The sequence below is a fragment of the Eurosta solidaginis genome, chromosome 1, assembly GCF_040869045.1.
Source record: "Eurosta solidaginis isolate ZX-2024a chromosome 1, ASM4086904v1, whole genome shotgun sequence".
Taxonomy (NCBI): domain Eukaryota; kingdom Metazoa; phylum Arthropoda; class Insecta; order Diptera; family Tephritidae; genus Eurosta; species Eurosta solidaginis.
The window spans coordinates 12,544,673-12,560,805 of NC_090319.1; the positions used below are offsets into that span (position 1 = coordinate 12,544,673).

Consider the following 16,133-nt stretch of genomic DNA (forward strand, 5'->3'; position numbering starts at 1 on the left):
AAATAAAAATGCTTAGAAAATATATTTAAATTTAATATGACTTTAAGGGAAAATATTAGATGTGCTTAGATATTCCATTAGTTGTGTGCCTGAGTTAAATTTTAAAGTTAATTAAGATACAAATTGAATTCATCTTTCCAGAGTCAAATAAATCTGTTTATACTCAGCTGAGCAGAGCTCACAGAGTATATTAACTTTGTTCTCATAACGGTAATCCGTAACGGCATAAACTAATCGAGATAGATATAGACTTCTATATATCAAAATGATCTGGGTGAAAAAAGAAATTTATTTAGCTATGTCCGTCCCTCCGTCCGTCTGTCCGTCCGTCTTTAAACACGATAACTTGAATAAATTTTGAGGTATCTTGATGAAATTTGGTATGTAGATTCCTGGGCGCTCATCTCAGATCGATATTTAAAATGAACGAAATCGGATTACAACCACACCCACTTTTTCGATATCGAAAATTTCGAAAAACCGAAAAAGTGCGATTATTCATTACCAAAGACGGATAAAGCGATGAAACTTGGTAGGTGCGTTGACCTTATGACACAAAATAGAAAATTCGAAAAATTTTGGACAATGGGCGTAGCACCGCCCACTTTTAAAAGAAGGTAATTTAAAAGTTTTGCAAGCTGTAATTTGGCAATCGTTGAAGATATCATGATGAAATTTGGTAGGCACGTTACTCCTATTACTATATGCGTGCTAAATAAAAATTAGCGAAATTGGAATGACGAACACGCCCACTTTAAAAAAAAAATTTTTTTTAAGTCAAATTTTAACAAAAAATTTTGTATCTTTACAGTATAAAAGTAAATTATGTCAACATTCGACTCCAGTAATGATATGGTGCAACAAAATACAAAAATAAGAGAAAATTTCAAAATGTGCGTGGCTCCACCCTTTTTCATTTAATCGAACAAAAATTTACCAATCCTTGTGAAATTTGGTAGGAACATAGATTCTATGACAATAACTGTTTTCTGTGAAAAGGGGCGAAATCGGTTAAAGCCACGCCCAGTTTTTATACACAGTCGATCGTCTGTCCTTCCGCTCGGCCGTTAACACGATAACTTGCGCAAAAAACGATATATCTTAACTAAACTTAGTTCACGTACTTATCTGAAGTCACTTTATCTTGGTATAAAACATGGCTGAAATCCGACTATGACCACGCTCACTTTTCCGATATCGACAATTACGAAAAATAAAAAAAATGCCATAGTTCTCTACCAAATATGAAAAAAGAGATGAAACATGGTAATTGGATTGGTTTGTTGACGCAAAATATAACTTTAGAAAAAACTTTGTAAAATGGGTGTGACACCTACCATAATTAAGTAGAAGAAAATGAAAAAGTTCTGCATGGCGAAATCAAAAGTCCTTGGAATCTTGGCAGGAATACTGTTCGTGGTATTACATATATAAATAAATTAGCAGTACCCGACAGAAGATGTTCTGGATCACACTGGTCCACATTTGGTCGATATCTCGAAAACGCCTTCACATATACAACTAAGGGCCACTACCTTTTAAAACCATCATTAATACCTTTCATTTGATACCCATATCGTACAAACACATTCTAGAGTAACCCCTGGTCCACCTTTATTGCTTTATCTCGAAAAGGCGTCCACCTATAGAACTAAGGCCCACTACGTTTTAAATAATCATTAACACCTTTCATTTGATACACATATCATACAAACACATTCCAGGGTTACCCTAGGTTCAATGGTAATTTTCCCTTATTTTGTCTCCAAAGCTCTCAGCTGAGTATGTAATGTTCGGTTACACCCGAACTTAGCCTTCCTTACTTGTTATGTGTAAATGTTAAGTAAAAATACATTTTAGAATTCATAGAAAGTAGAGAAAGGTGAAAGTGTCATACTGACACAGTAAAATGACTGTGAATACAAACAAATATACCTATCCCACTATTCCTTACATACACACACACACAAGAAAGATTATGAAATGCTTTCAAACATTTAGCCATGGATAAGCATTTAAAATACTTCAACCCACATATGAATGAATAATAATTCAAAGGTTCACTATTATTTAAAGATTTTGCATGTGTTTGTGGCAGGCATGTCGCAAATTAATCTGCAGCAGTCACACACGCGCACACAAGCACCAAGGCCCATACGCATACAAGTAAATTGTGATAAGATTAATTGGGAAAAAATTGAAAATGGAAAAGAAAAATGAAAGTAAAAACAACAGTGCTGAAACTTTGACTCAAGTCTTGTTGCTTGGGTAGGCAGTAAATATTTGCATTTGCATGCAATTCGTTGTACGGCGCTCGGTTTTTACGTTTATTTTGACCTATTTTTTGGTTTTCATCATTGCGCGCTCAATGAAGATGAGCAGCAACGTACGAAGTTTGGGATTGTTAATGTTTTAATGGCATAATTTTGGGGAGTATTTTGCAAATAAACAAATGTTTACGTTGTTGTCTGAAATTATATATCTCGAAATTTTTCCTGTGCTGCAATGAAGGCAATAAATAATATCGTTTTCATTGCCAAATTTCTATTGCAAATACCAAAAAAATATATGTGAGTAAGCTCAGTGGATAGAGAGCTGGAATGGTTTTGTTTGACATTACCGGTGAGCTCCGTTATCAGTATACACTATTCCATACTGCAAAATATGATAGCAGACTACCAAGGCAGACACGAGTCATGCTGGCCCAAATTCATTTTGGATCCTTTTGGCGGGTTAAACTCTTACTTATCCATGCCCTGCATGCGATGTGTCCTAACATGACACCAGCCATCTTTTCAAATGAAGTGTGCAATCTACGCCTCTAACATAATTTCCCTATGGTCCACTCCTGATGAAACTGCTGGTCTCCTTAAACTCCCGTTAGAGGACTTTGATGACAATATGTGAGTGGTGGCACCCATTGAATGGAGTGAAGCACTGTTTTTTTTTTGGGTTTGCAGGCTAAATATAAGTAAAATAAGAGGAGTTGCTCAGACTAAAATCTTTTGTTGAGATAAGCCAACCGAGGCTATTTCGTTTTGCCAAGATCGCAGCATTTTTTTTTTTCAACATAGACACCAGTATTTCAGTGCTGTTACAAAAGGTCGACAAGTTTTCTACGGATGAAATATCTCCCCATTTCAACCAGCGTGCAACCTATCCCATATTTTATCCATTTATTTGTCATTTGGTAAGCTGTAGATGTATCCTTTGGCTTAACAACCCTCGCTTAGCACAGATTTAAGTATGAATATGAAGCTGTGTGCACAAAAATAGCAGAAAAAAATTATCAAAATATCTGAAAAATTTTTTTAAATTATTTTCCTTAATTTTTGAAGAAAAAACTCATGATTTTAGCACCTTGAAATATTTCTGAAAATTTCGAAACTTTTATGAATATTCTCAAACCTTTCATAGCTGCTGATATTAACTTATTAAAGACATTCAAAAACTTTTCGAAATTTTTTTTTGAACACGTTTTTGAATTTTCGGAAGTTTTTAAATGTGTTTTCGAAAATTCTAAAAGTCTTTGGATATCATTAATTAGTTAATTTCATGAGAAACAAATGGTTCGGGAATTTTCATAATTATTTCAAAAATTTATCCTTAGCATTTTCAGAAACTTTTTGTGCATGCCTTTCTGCAGGCAAAGTTGTGTTAAAAACTGTAAAAACATTTGGAAAAATTTCGAAAATGTTATTAAAGCTTTCATAAAAATTTAAAAATGAATATTTAGAATCTCTGAATCTTTTCGAGTTTGTCAGAAAACTTAGTATGTAAATAACAAACTGTTTTCGAAAAATTTAGAAAATTTAAAAAAAGTTCAAAATTTGAAATTTAGAAAAATCGTTATAAAATTTTTAAAATGCATGCCTACTAAGCATACGAGTATGCAATGTAGAGAAAACTATGTCCACCAACTAAAACACATATTAGAGAAAATTTAGAATAAAAAAAGTTTAATAACAATTTAAATTGTTTTTGTATTTTCAAAAATTACATTTAGGACAAAAGGACTACAAATAGTCCGAGGAAAATTTTGAAAAACATTTTCGAAAATTTTTGAAACTACGAAACGATTTTGAAAGTTTTCATACAAATTTCAAAATGATTGTTACACATTTTCAGAATTAGAAATTCGAAAAAATTTCAACACTCAAAAAGCTTTAAAAACTTTTAAACGAATTATTAGAATATTCAACACTTATGCAGACCATTTCCAGCAATGATAAAACGTTTTCGAAAAGCTTTGAGCTGAGAAAACGTTTTTCAAAAATTTTTTAAGTATATCCTTTTGTAGTCCAAAGAAAACTTTTTTAGGAATTCTAAACATTTTTCAAAAATTTCGAAAATACGAAAAGCTTTTGAAAATCTTCATACAAATATCAAAATGAGTATTTCGAATTTTCAGAAGATATACACGCTAGAGTATTTTTTTGTGGTTCAGGGAAACTAAGTCCAACAATTATAAAAATTTCGAGAATGTTTCGGCAGTCAAAAAGTTTTTGAAAAAAATTTAACAAATCTGTAACTTTATTTTAAACTTTAATACAAATACAAATTTTAAATTATTAGAGCTTTATTTTATACACTAACAGCTTTCAAGTTGTCCAAAAGTACAAAATTTTTAATATTTTTATAGCATATAAAACAAACCAAAAACTCTCTTCCAGAAAAAAAGTTAAAAATTCAATACAAATATCGGGAGTCATCAAATTTGTACTTTCTAAAACTAAAATTGAAGAAAAAGGCTGTGCATTCAAAAAATTTTGAAGGTTCGAAAATTTTTTTTTTTAATTTTTATAAAGAAACTTCTATACTATGAAAGCATATAAAAATTTTTATACAAGAAAATCAAACACACTCTTCCAGAAAAAAATTCAAAAATCAATATAAATTTCTTCTTTTTTTCGACAATGTTTTTTAAATCACTTTACACAATTTAATTTTTAAAATAAACGAAAATTAATGAAAAGAAAACATGACTGCTAAAATTTGTTAATAATAGTGCTTCTGTTTTTGTGCACACAGCTGTCAATGTGTTAATTATAAAATATTTGCGTAAGTGTGTATAACCAAACTTACGGAAAAGTATTTCTGATTAGTAGCAGCGAAAGTTCTTAATCAGATTTTGCAGTGATTTGCAAAAGTGGTTGTGGCTTCTGCAAGCAACAAAAATAAGTTTGCAAATTTTGAAAGTTTTTGCTTATTTTATAATTATGGATTATGGAGTTTGTTTTATTAAAGGTGTATTTAAGTGTGTTTGAATGTGCAATATTCTGTAGCAACAAGCAATAAATACCCAAGTAAAATTTTCCAAATTCTACAGAGATCTGAGTAAGAAGAATGAAATGCTAGAGAAAATTCAATTTCATCTTAAGTTTACTTTTTCTGTTATTGCTTGTTGCCACATATTTGTGGTCTTTGCACAATTTTCGTTGTAATACATATTTTTACTTGATTTTAATTACGGTGCCAAATTGTTAGAATATTTTTATGATTTCCTTAATTGAATGCATTTGAGATGCGTCGGCAATTTTTTAATTGAATGCGTAGAAACTAATTAAAATAAATTTCTTATCTAAAATATTGTTTTCAATAATTTTGATATTTGGGATGCCAATTACATGTGAGTGTGTTAAAACGAAGCTAGATGAATGCCAATGCTTTCTCGCTTTACATGAATTAAGATCAAGCAAAATATTAAGAATAAAAAAATAGCTTAAAATATTTCTTTTTAATTAAATCCTCACCATGCCAGCATTGCATCCAAATAATTCATCTTGACGAAAATTTTGTGCTCGAGTTCCGCTTAGAAAAATCGCACAAAAAAAAGGCAAATGCTTTTTACCAAAAATTCTTTTTTTTCAAAATTTCTGCTCGTTAATATTCAATTGACCGGAAAGTTTTCAAATCAACACTTCGGGCGCGCAATATGTATGCAGAGGATTGTTGTTGTTGCTTTTTTTAAGTTAGCTCACAGCATGCAACATGCGACACACTTGCAACGGAGTAGTCGCAAAAAAATATAAAAAAAACTTTAAAGGCCAAAACAAAATACCATAAGAAAAATAACTTTCGTGGTCAAAGCGAGCGGAAAATAAACGTTCACAAAACCGGCAGTTGAACCGAAAAAAAAATTACACTAACATTAGTCAACACGCAAAACGCTCGTAGTAGTAGCAGCTCGTAGTAAATAAATAAATGCAACGAATGAATAAATAAATAAATAAATCAACGAGAATTTTGTTAGCAATTTACTCGGTTGCCGGAAATTGTGCGGACGTGAAGAAGAATTTTTTCAACTGAATTGCGAAATGAAGTGTAACGTTGGTAATAGTGCAGTAGGCAGCAAGGAAAGCAGTAAGCAACAAAAAAAAAAAAAAAAAAAAAAAAAAAACAATTTTAAAATGCAATGTTGTAGTTGTCATTTTGGCTGGAATGCAGTTACAGTCGGTCATAGTTAATATGGGACTGCTCATTTTATTTATTTGTTTGATTCTCGCAAAAGTTGTTTTTGTTGCGTGCGCCATTTCGGCATCTTTTTTGACATTTTCTGCACATTTCTTTTTTAGAGATTCAATTTTTTTATGTTATTTTTTAATGAAATCTTTATCTTAATAAAGTATTTTATCTTTAACATTTTTCTTTTATTAATTTTCGAAAATTTAAAAATGTAATGAACTGTTACAGAAAACTGCGTAGGTGACGAAATGTTTCCGAAAGCTATCGCAATTTCGTTACCGAAAACTGCGTAGGTGACGAAATGTTTCCGAAAGCTATCGTAATTTCGAAAATATTTTGAGTATCTAAAATATTTTCGAAATTGCGATAGCTTTCGGAAACATTTCGTCACCTACGCAGTTTTCGGTAACAGTTCATTACATTTTTAAATTTTCGAAAATTAATAAATGAAAAGTATTAAAACTAAAGTTTTGTAATATAGAGATTTCATTAAAAAACAACACACAAAAATTTAATTTCTAAAAAAGAAATGTGCAGAAAACGTCAAAAAAGATGCCGAAATGGCGCCATAAAATATCAAAGTTTTCTGAAACTTTGTGAGTATTTAATTTTCTTAAGACAAACAATTTCAAAAAGGTTTCGAAAATTCGAAAAGTTTTGAAAATGTTTAAATTCGTGTTAAAAAGTTCCAGAAACATATTCGAAAATTCGAAAAGTTTTTGAAAATGTTCAAATTCATACTAAAAAGTTCTCAGAAACTTTTTGAGCATCAAAATTATATCGCAAATATTCGAGAGTTCGATTTTTTTTTTTACAAATTTCATATAATTAGAATTTTTCAAAAATTTATGACTTTTTTTGCACACCTGTGAAACCTTGGAAATGTAATTATAAAACATTCTTAAAAAATTTTGAAAATCCGAAAAATTCAAAAAAAAAAAAAAATATAAAAATATTTTGCGAAAGTGAAACCGAATAAAAAAACTTTGAAATATTTTCAAAATCTGAAAAATTTTAAGGAACTCTTATTTTGAAAATTTGTTGCGAATTCCATAAAAAATCCTTGAGTTTTCCCAGCCTTAACGACGTTTTTTTGCAGCCCAGTGTAATTAAAAAAAATTAAGAACTCTTATTTTGATATTTCAAAATTTTTTACAAATTGCCTGGAAATTTCCTAGTGAGTATATAGAATTTTCACAAATTTTTAAGACTTTTTTTAATCCAATTAAAGTTAAAATTTTAAAATTTTGAAAATTCCAAAAATTTGAAAAGAGTGAAAACTATGCAATTAAATTAAAAACATTTTTAATAAATTTCGAATAAACTAAAAATTTCAAAAAGGTGATATCTATGCAATTCAGTTAAATTTTTTTTTAATTTGTTTAATATTCTTAAAATTAACTAATGCAATCCCAATTTAGACCATTTTTGAAAATTTTCGAAAGTTAACATTGAATTTTCGAGATTTGTTGCAAGTTTCATAAAAATTCCAAATATGGTATTTAGAATTTTTACAATCTATACAACTATTTTTATTGCAGTCAGTGAAGCCAATTACAAAATATTTCTAAATAATTTCGAATATTTACGAAATTGGAAGCTGTGCAATTTAATTTAAAAACAGTAAAAAAAATTCGAAAATCCGAAAAATGTAAAGAAACTTTAATTTCGAATTTTTTTGCAATTTCTTGGCCTTTCAATTGCCAAAATTGAAATAATTTTCTCATATAATAAAACAATCTTATGTAAAAGTTTAAAATCTTTGTTTTGATTAATTTCTTAGTTTTTTAACTGCGAAAATTTAAATAATCTTTTTATATGAACAAACTTTCCAAAAAAAAAAAAAGAAAAATATCAAATCAAATTTTTAAATTTTAGAATTTTATGTCAACTGTTTTGTTCAGAATTGTTAATAAACCATGAGCACTTGGGAATGTCAAAACAAAGTAATTGACAATAAACAAATCCAGCATTATCAGTGATTTGCGACAGATGGCGCAACACTGAATAAATATATTTGGTAAGAGGGAATAGAAGTAGCAAATTTGCCAGTCAAACAAACCACCGCTGTATAGCTAAATGGTTAGCGTAGCGTGCCTAAAGCGTACTGATGATGAAGGTTTAGCATCCTCCGAAATGGATCTGCGCAGCTATGGCAGGTTGTCTGAAAAATTTGCTACTTACTATTCCAAAAACAAAATACAATTTTTCAAATTTAGAAAAATTAGAAAATAACAATAATTATCATTAGAAAAAAAATTATTGTTGCGGCCTTGAGCTCGAATCGAACCTTGAATCATTTATCAATAGGCAGATAAAAACAAAAACAATTTTAGTTACAAATTTGTTATACATTTTTGTTACAGATTTTATAAATAAAACATGAACTAAAAACAGTTTTTAAAAATGCTTTCAATGTTGACGTATTTAAGGTCATTTTTATACTTTTGTTGAGTAAAATTTCATCATAAAATTTAAGTTTTGGATCGCTCCTCCATAAACCCAAAAAAAGTTTTTTTGAGGCGCATGTACAATTTGAATTAGCAGCAACTGTATTTTGTTCTTTCTATATTAAGTACAGTTGGTAATTTTTGTTGTTACCTCTATATACACTTTCATTTTGTTTGTAAGACTTATGGGAAGGTTGAAACTCTTAAACAAATATATGTTATATGATTGTTGTTGTTGTTGCTTGCTTTGAGGAGTGTCTGGGGGGCTATACTGAGGGCTTAGTTAGTTTGTCGGCTTTTCGAGCTGATTGAATTGGGATGCAACAAAAAATTAAGCCCTATAAGTGCAAAACACACACACACATATGCACTTAGTCAGAAGCCAGCTTAAAAACGTATGTATGAAGGTATGTATGTGCGTATGCCCATATGGGTAGAAGAGTGCTTAGCCCTGCTTTCAAATTGTTGCAAAAGAAGACGAAGCTTGCCACTAAATACAAACACAAACATAATAAGTAGCAAAGAGGTAAGCAATAGCACAACCACAGCAATAACAATAACCAAACAGAACTAAGAAAAAAGAAGAAACAGCCACTAAAATGTTCCCTGTAAAACAATCAATTGTCAACGAGTAGCTTGAATTGTGTATTGAGCTACTTGAGTCAGTAAAGCCACGACGATGATCTTAATGCCCGTTTATTGTATTTGTGGGAGTCAGTTTTGCTTGTCCGTCGAAGGGGCTGCTATAGCATTAGCAAACGATTGGCACGCGCACCTCCATTCAGCTCTAATGTCTAATAACACAATTGCCGGTGGCGCAAAAGGTAGGCGGCATAAATCTTAATTTGTCGTCGACGTGCTTTGTTACATTCATGCAACATGATACGATAGATGCCACTTGTTCTTGAGGTAGTTAGCGATTTGACGCATACTACAGAGAACGGCTGCTAACATATTGGAAGGGTTAAAGAGGAAGGCAATGAATTAGAAACTTGCTTTTTTATTGTATTGATGACGTACTGTTACTTAATAAAGTTTATCAATAGTCTTAAGAAGTTGTGAGAGTACAGTATGATGAACCCTAGAGACTAATTTCGATTTTACTCGAAAATCATGTATCCACAACGTTTGCGTATCTAAATATGATTGAGATGATAGAGTGGGAGGAGAGATACAGTATAAGGTGGCGTTCAAGTTAAGGGAGGGGAAAGGGGAGGGAGGATTTCGAATGTGGGAAGTAGAAAGGCAAAACAATGAGAGGGAGATGGAAGGTGGATATGAATACGAAGAGATAGAGCAAGAGGAATGAAAAGCGAAAATAAGTGGGAGACAAAAAGAAATGGAATAAGGAGGACAAAAGTGTGGAGGGGTGGTAAACCCAAATTAAAACGAATAGAAAAAAGACGGAAAAAGGGATTCCAGGGGTTGTGTAGCGCAACCCTGTCAAGGGGTTGCCAGCGCAATATATGTGACCCGGTCTATGAAAAGGTCGCTTATGACTAAAAAAAACAGCTGTTAACAGCTGTTTCTCGCAATTTCTTTTTTGAGTCATAAGCCACTTTTTCATAGACCGGGTCACATATAGCTTTTCCAACACAATTGTCAACCTCATCTACCCGCGGCGAATCCTGTTTCATTAACAGACGAGGCTCTGGCGTCCCCAAGCTCCTCATGGAACTAGGGGGTGGGGAGGGAGGGATGGCCTGAAGGTTTAATGTGGTCATGTAAACCGTTCCCGAGAACTATTTTCGAGATGATCGAGCGCGTACGTTAATGGTGATATTTCTGGACATACGGGATCTGTATCTGGCAAAGGATCATCAACTTCGATAAAACTCCCTAAACCCCTTTGCGAAGTCTCCTTATTGCTACAAGAGAAATGTGGAGAAGGACGAGAAAAATTTTGGATCAAAAGTGAAGAGAAGTGGAAAATTAAGGGAGCAGTTAAAGGAATAGATGTGGTGAAAAGGAGATGGAATGGAAGAAGCGTTAAAGCTACAAATAAAGCGCACACCGAAAAACCTTTAATAACGGCAAGAGGTGGCATCAGCCCAGCTTTTGGTAAGCTGATTCAAAGCTCACGTGTCCCGAAGCAGGGGAGAAAGTTACCACCGGAATTCCAAAGCCTCCACTGACAGACACGTTCAATTCGACCATAAAATACATTTTTCAAAAGCAATGCCTCTCCGCTCTCGATTTCACAGGGGCAAGGCTTATCGCTTTTATAACCGCGCAACTATTTGAGAAGCTGTTAAGTTTAGTAAGAGCGGCGGATAGCATCCCATATATCGCATTCCTTATAGCGGTGATCTGTGCCTGGACCGACACCGAGCTCATGGTGCAAAACTTCACCTTTGAACCCCCCGTACAGCCTGGACCCACCCGTAAACAGGTGCAACATACTATCATTCCATATTAATTCATCTTTCTATTCATTACTTGAGGGTATATAAGTGGTGAGTGTAGCAATACGAGGGAAAACCTGCCCACAGTAGTCTATTTGAATAAAGTCGAACCTCGGAGTGTCCCAAATTGACGGCCACAAATCGCAAGTCGCTGCACTGCTTCCAACCTTTTGACCGTGGAAGAAGTGTTTAATTCTCTCCAGCAGAGCAGTAAGCCATAGAAGAGAATTGACTTCACCACCATATATGCCGAGTCACGACACCACTGAGAAACGTCCCTCAGTGTATTCCCCTAACAATAATTGCCAGGTCATCGACATAACCCACCACTTGGCAACCCCTAATGGCAACAAAGTCATTCGTGCTTAATGTGCAAGAGAAAAGTCCAGAAAAATAAAGCTGTCTTTATATAAGGAAACATTTTTCGCTGATTTTTGTCCATTTATATAAACGAAGTGCTTAAAATTTTTTTATTTTATTTTTATTTTCTCCTTTTCTTACATTTTATCGATGTCTTAACCTATCTGCTAAGTTTTACGTTTGTAGCTCAATGACAACTTACATACAAATCAATCCCAAAATTCCCTCCGTTCCGTTTGATTTGTTCTAAATATCACAGTCCGTGCGCCCGCTAGTGAAACTTTTTGTATTGTGTCATCGACCTCTGAATTAAGCTCGAAATTTTTAGCATCGAGAAGTTACTTAAAACCCGGTTTCAAATTTCCAAATTATTAGCTAAATATTTGGAATGAAAAAGTGGATGAACTAGCTAAAAAGTGCACATCTCTTGAAGCTTGCTCCGTAGACGTCCCAATTAGACTGGGCGAAATTAAGCGAAGGCGAGAGTTTCACATGATCGACCAAGCAGGAAAGGCGTGGGTTCAAGCGCGGGGCTGTAAAGTGTCGAAAATTATGGGTCTTACAACCGTATACTAACAAAGTTGCTCCTTTCATTAAAAAGAGAGGACTGTAGACTCATGACGGGTATTCTGACTGGACACTGCCTTCTGGCGTCACATGCCTTTAAATTAGGGTTGGTCAATGATAGCAGATGTAGGAAGTGCGGGCTGGAGGAGGAAACGATCGAGCATTTTCAGTGCTCTTGCCCTGCGCTTGCCAGGCTAAGACTCCAGCTATTAGGAGTGATACAGCTGTCAGGTCTAGAAGAAGCAAGTGGCTCAAATCCTAGGAAGCTTCTAGTGGGTGCCAAGAGGACGGAGTTATTTTATAACATAGGTCCTGGTTTTTGATAGGGTTTTTAAGTTTGGTCGTTAAAACAAACTTCTGGTAACACTACGTACTTACTCAGTCTATGTGAGGTCCTCATGGACCGGCCAGTTCAACCTAACCTAACCTAACCTATCTAAATATTTCGATCCGTGCGCCGCATAACGGAATTTGTTTCTCCTTTTCTTAAATTTTCTCGGCGTCTTATCCTATCTGTGAAGTTTTACAGTTGTAGCTCCATGAGAACTTACATAATATTCCCTGCGTTTCATACGATTTTTCTAAATTTCTAAATATCTCATCCCATGCGCCCCTTAGCGAGTCTTTTTGTATTGTGTCATCGGCTGTCATCGACCTCTGAATTAAGTTTGAAATTTCAAGTCTCTAGCTCATCGAGAAGTTACTGGTTTGAAAATTTTCAAATTCTTATCTAATTATTTCGATCCGTGCGCCACCTAACGGATTTTTTTTCCTTTTGTTGCATTATCACGGTGTTCTAACCTATGTGTAAAGTTTCACGTTTGTAGCTGAATGAGAAGTTACTTAGATATCGATTGCAAGATTTGTATGAAAAGCGGACAAACATTCAGCCGAGGGAATTAAAAACAAGCCACGCGCAGTCGGTGCAGTGAATGAAAAATATAATTTCAAGTATTTGTTAGTGACAGCAGTAGCTACAGCTAAGAATTCAGTCAGCCTCCATGTCGTTCGAAATACAATTGTGCTTATAAATTTGTTTTTATTTCAAAATTCTGCTGAGTAAGAATTCATATTGCATTTACTAAGCAGCTCTCTACTCTATACTACCTACTACCATTGTTATTAATCGCTTTAACTTTTCTATTCATATGTACTTTTTCTGAATCTTTTTTTTTTTTAATTTTTTTGTGGAATTACTTTTCGACTGGGAGTAACCGCAGTGCCACATAACACATGAAAACACTTGAGAAACTGCATGCAATTGAATAGAAATGAGTGCTAAGTAGCAGACAATAGGTTCTTGGTTATATGTATATGTATGTATTAAATATATATTAATGCGCTTGTGTGTGCGTGAGTGTTCTGTTTGCCAGCATGTCGTGCAACCAACATTTAAGAAAACTCTTAATTCATTTTTAAGCCGCGCTTAACAATTGTGGTAAACTAAAAGTTGTACTTGGTAATGTGGGCGTGTACTCCCATACATCCGTACATGACAAACATAAACACACACACATAATATCTTCGAAAAAAATGTTCACTTGTTATCCTTGCATTGCATTTACTGTGGTAGTGTGAGTGTAGAGCTTTTAGCGACTGCTGTGTCTTATCAGTTGGAAGTGCTGCATTGTTTCGGTGGTTTTATATATATTTTAATTCCATGAGTTCTGTAGTTGAAAATTTATGTAGGTCAACTACTGCTTAAAATTCCTTTTTCCATTATCCTGTTAGTTTCTATTGAGCGGATTATAAATTTTGATGTTTTAAACATTGGTGTGCATTTTCATTTGGTAAGTTTTGTAGTTGAACTTTTGGCGGTACTACATATATATGTATGTAGCCAACTAACCTAAAAGGCTTATATAAAATATTTGTCAAATGTAATACAAAGATATTTAATTTAGAGCAGTGCGTGTGAGTACTAAGTACTCAAGAAGTACGAGGTGTAAATTGGTGTTTATTGGAATCGATAGCACGCCGAAAGCAAATTGGTTTCACTACCATAAAAACTCAATACATTTTCGATACAAATATGATTATATATCGCTAGCACTCTTGTTAAAATTTTCGATTAATTATCGTAAAGTTATCGATAACACACACGCCAATTTGTAGGAAAAATTAAAAAGGGGCACGACGCAAATTCGAAGGGAAGCTCGGCCTAAAATCTCTTCGGAGGTTATCGCGCCTTACATTTATTTATTTATTTTATCGATAACACATCAGTAACAAACCGAAATGATCGATATCCAATTGATAACACGGCTGTTGTGAATCGATAAATAAACCAAAACTTTTCGATAGTTAGTCGATAACTAGTCGATAACAAATCCAAACCTTTTTGATAACAACACGATAGCACGCTAATAACAAATGAATACGATAATAAGCCTATAACTTTTCGTTATTTTCGATACATAATCGATAAAAAATCGATAGCACACTAATAATTAAATGATAAAAAATCGATAACTTATAAGATTGTGTTATGTAAAGGCTACTTAGGCCCACTTGCACAAGGAAAAGTCAAACTTTTTTCACTGAGGTAGCTACATTTTTAACAAAATTCAAAATGAACTCTGGTAAAAAAAGTATACTTTTCGTTTTACAAGACGGCCTTATGAATTCTATATAGCTCATCGCTGTTTTTAATATTTTTTTTAATTGTCTGCGGAAGTCTTTCTTAAAGAAAAGTGTAATGGCCACTTTTACGGTATAACACATTTCTTCTGCTGCTCTACAATTAAAATTATATTTGCTTTACTTCATTAGATATTGACATATTACATCAGCTGATGGCCAGTTAATATGTTTACAAATACGCATACATAAGCACAATTACTAGCTCACCCAAAACAAATAAATTACGACTTCTCTAAAATACAACGCACACGTACACACACACAAAGCTACCATATAATTGCAACCAATCAACAGTGGGCGTGATATCTATACAAGCGGCTGAAAAATGTGAGGTTTTTCATACCTTTCTCAAAAATGGTGATACATTAAGCTGGGTTGATTTGCATGGACGAAAGTTAACCCATATCGCGCCATCGATTTTTTGATAGGTTTTGGGCTCAGGAAAAAAAGTTCCACTAAGCATACCGAAAAAAATAATTTTGGAGCCTGCAAAATTTAAGTTTTTTGACTTTTTTTTCTTTGATTTTTAAGGTTTTTTTCATGACCTACTTAAAAAATTTTCATGTAAACCCTGTCCTACTCAAACTTGTCCGCTAAAAACTTTGGCGATAACAGTTTTTGAAAAAAAAAAAAATATTTTTTGGGTTTTGAGGAGTGTTTTCGTGAAAAAATTTATTTTTTTTTTTTTGGTTTTTGGGACTTGTTTTGGTCGAAGTCGATTTTTTTCATTTTCAAAGCTCCAAATCATTTTTTATGTATATGTTTCCGTTAGACCTACCAATAAGTATACCAAAATGATCAGGGGACGAGCTGAGTTGATTTAGCCACGTCCGTCTGTCCGTCCGTCTGTCCGTTTGTCTGAACGCAAACTAGTCCCTAAATTTTTGAGATATCATGATGAAATTTGGTAAGCAGGCATATTTTGATGGGGGATTTGTCATTTGTCGGAATCGACTGGTTCGGACCACTATTGCATATACCCGCCATACAACCGATAGTTCAATAAGAAGGCTTTCGCCTTTTCTGCCCCATTTCTGACTCATTTTAACAGCTAGCAACATCAAATTTTACCACAAGCTTACGTATTGGGCTAGATGGTTGTCTGAAAAAGCCGTCAAGTAAAATATGAAAGAATAAGAAAAATGTTAATAGAAAATTTTGATATTTTAGATAATGAATAAAGTTTTTTTTATTGTTTTTAAATTAATTTATCGAAAAAAAGCGAAATATAATTTTTAAATGA

The 16,133-nt window shown here is 33.2% G+C and overlaps 1 protein-coding gene across 5 annotated transcripts in view; it reads right to left on the reverse strand.

The window, feature by feature from the left end:
* Window positions 1-16,133, reverse strand: part of msi (musashi) — a 584,216-nt gene that overhangs the window by 131,917 nt on the left and 436,166 nt on the right. Inside the window, exon 1 of one of the 5 annotated variants that reach the window (XM_067780561.1) lies at window positions 5,754-6,136. The exons of the other annotated variants lie outside the window; for them this stretch is intronic. Within the exon in view, the coding sequence (XP_067636662.1) occupies window positions 5,754-5,782 (29 nt within the window). The 5' untranslated portion in view covers window positions 5,783-6,136. Of the gene's footprint in view, window positions 1-5,753; window positions 6,137-16,133 lie in introns of those variants that run through there. 5 annotated transcript variants of the gene reach the window in all.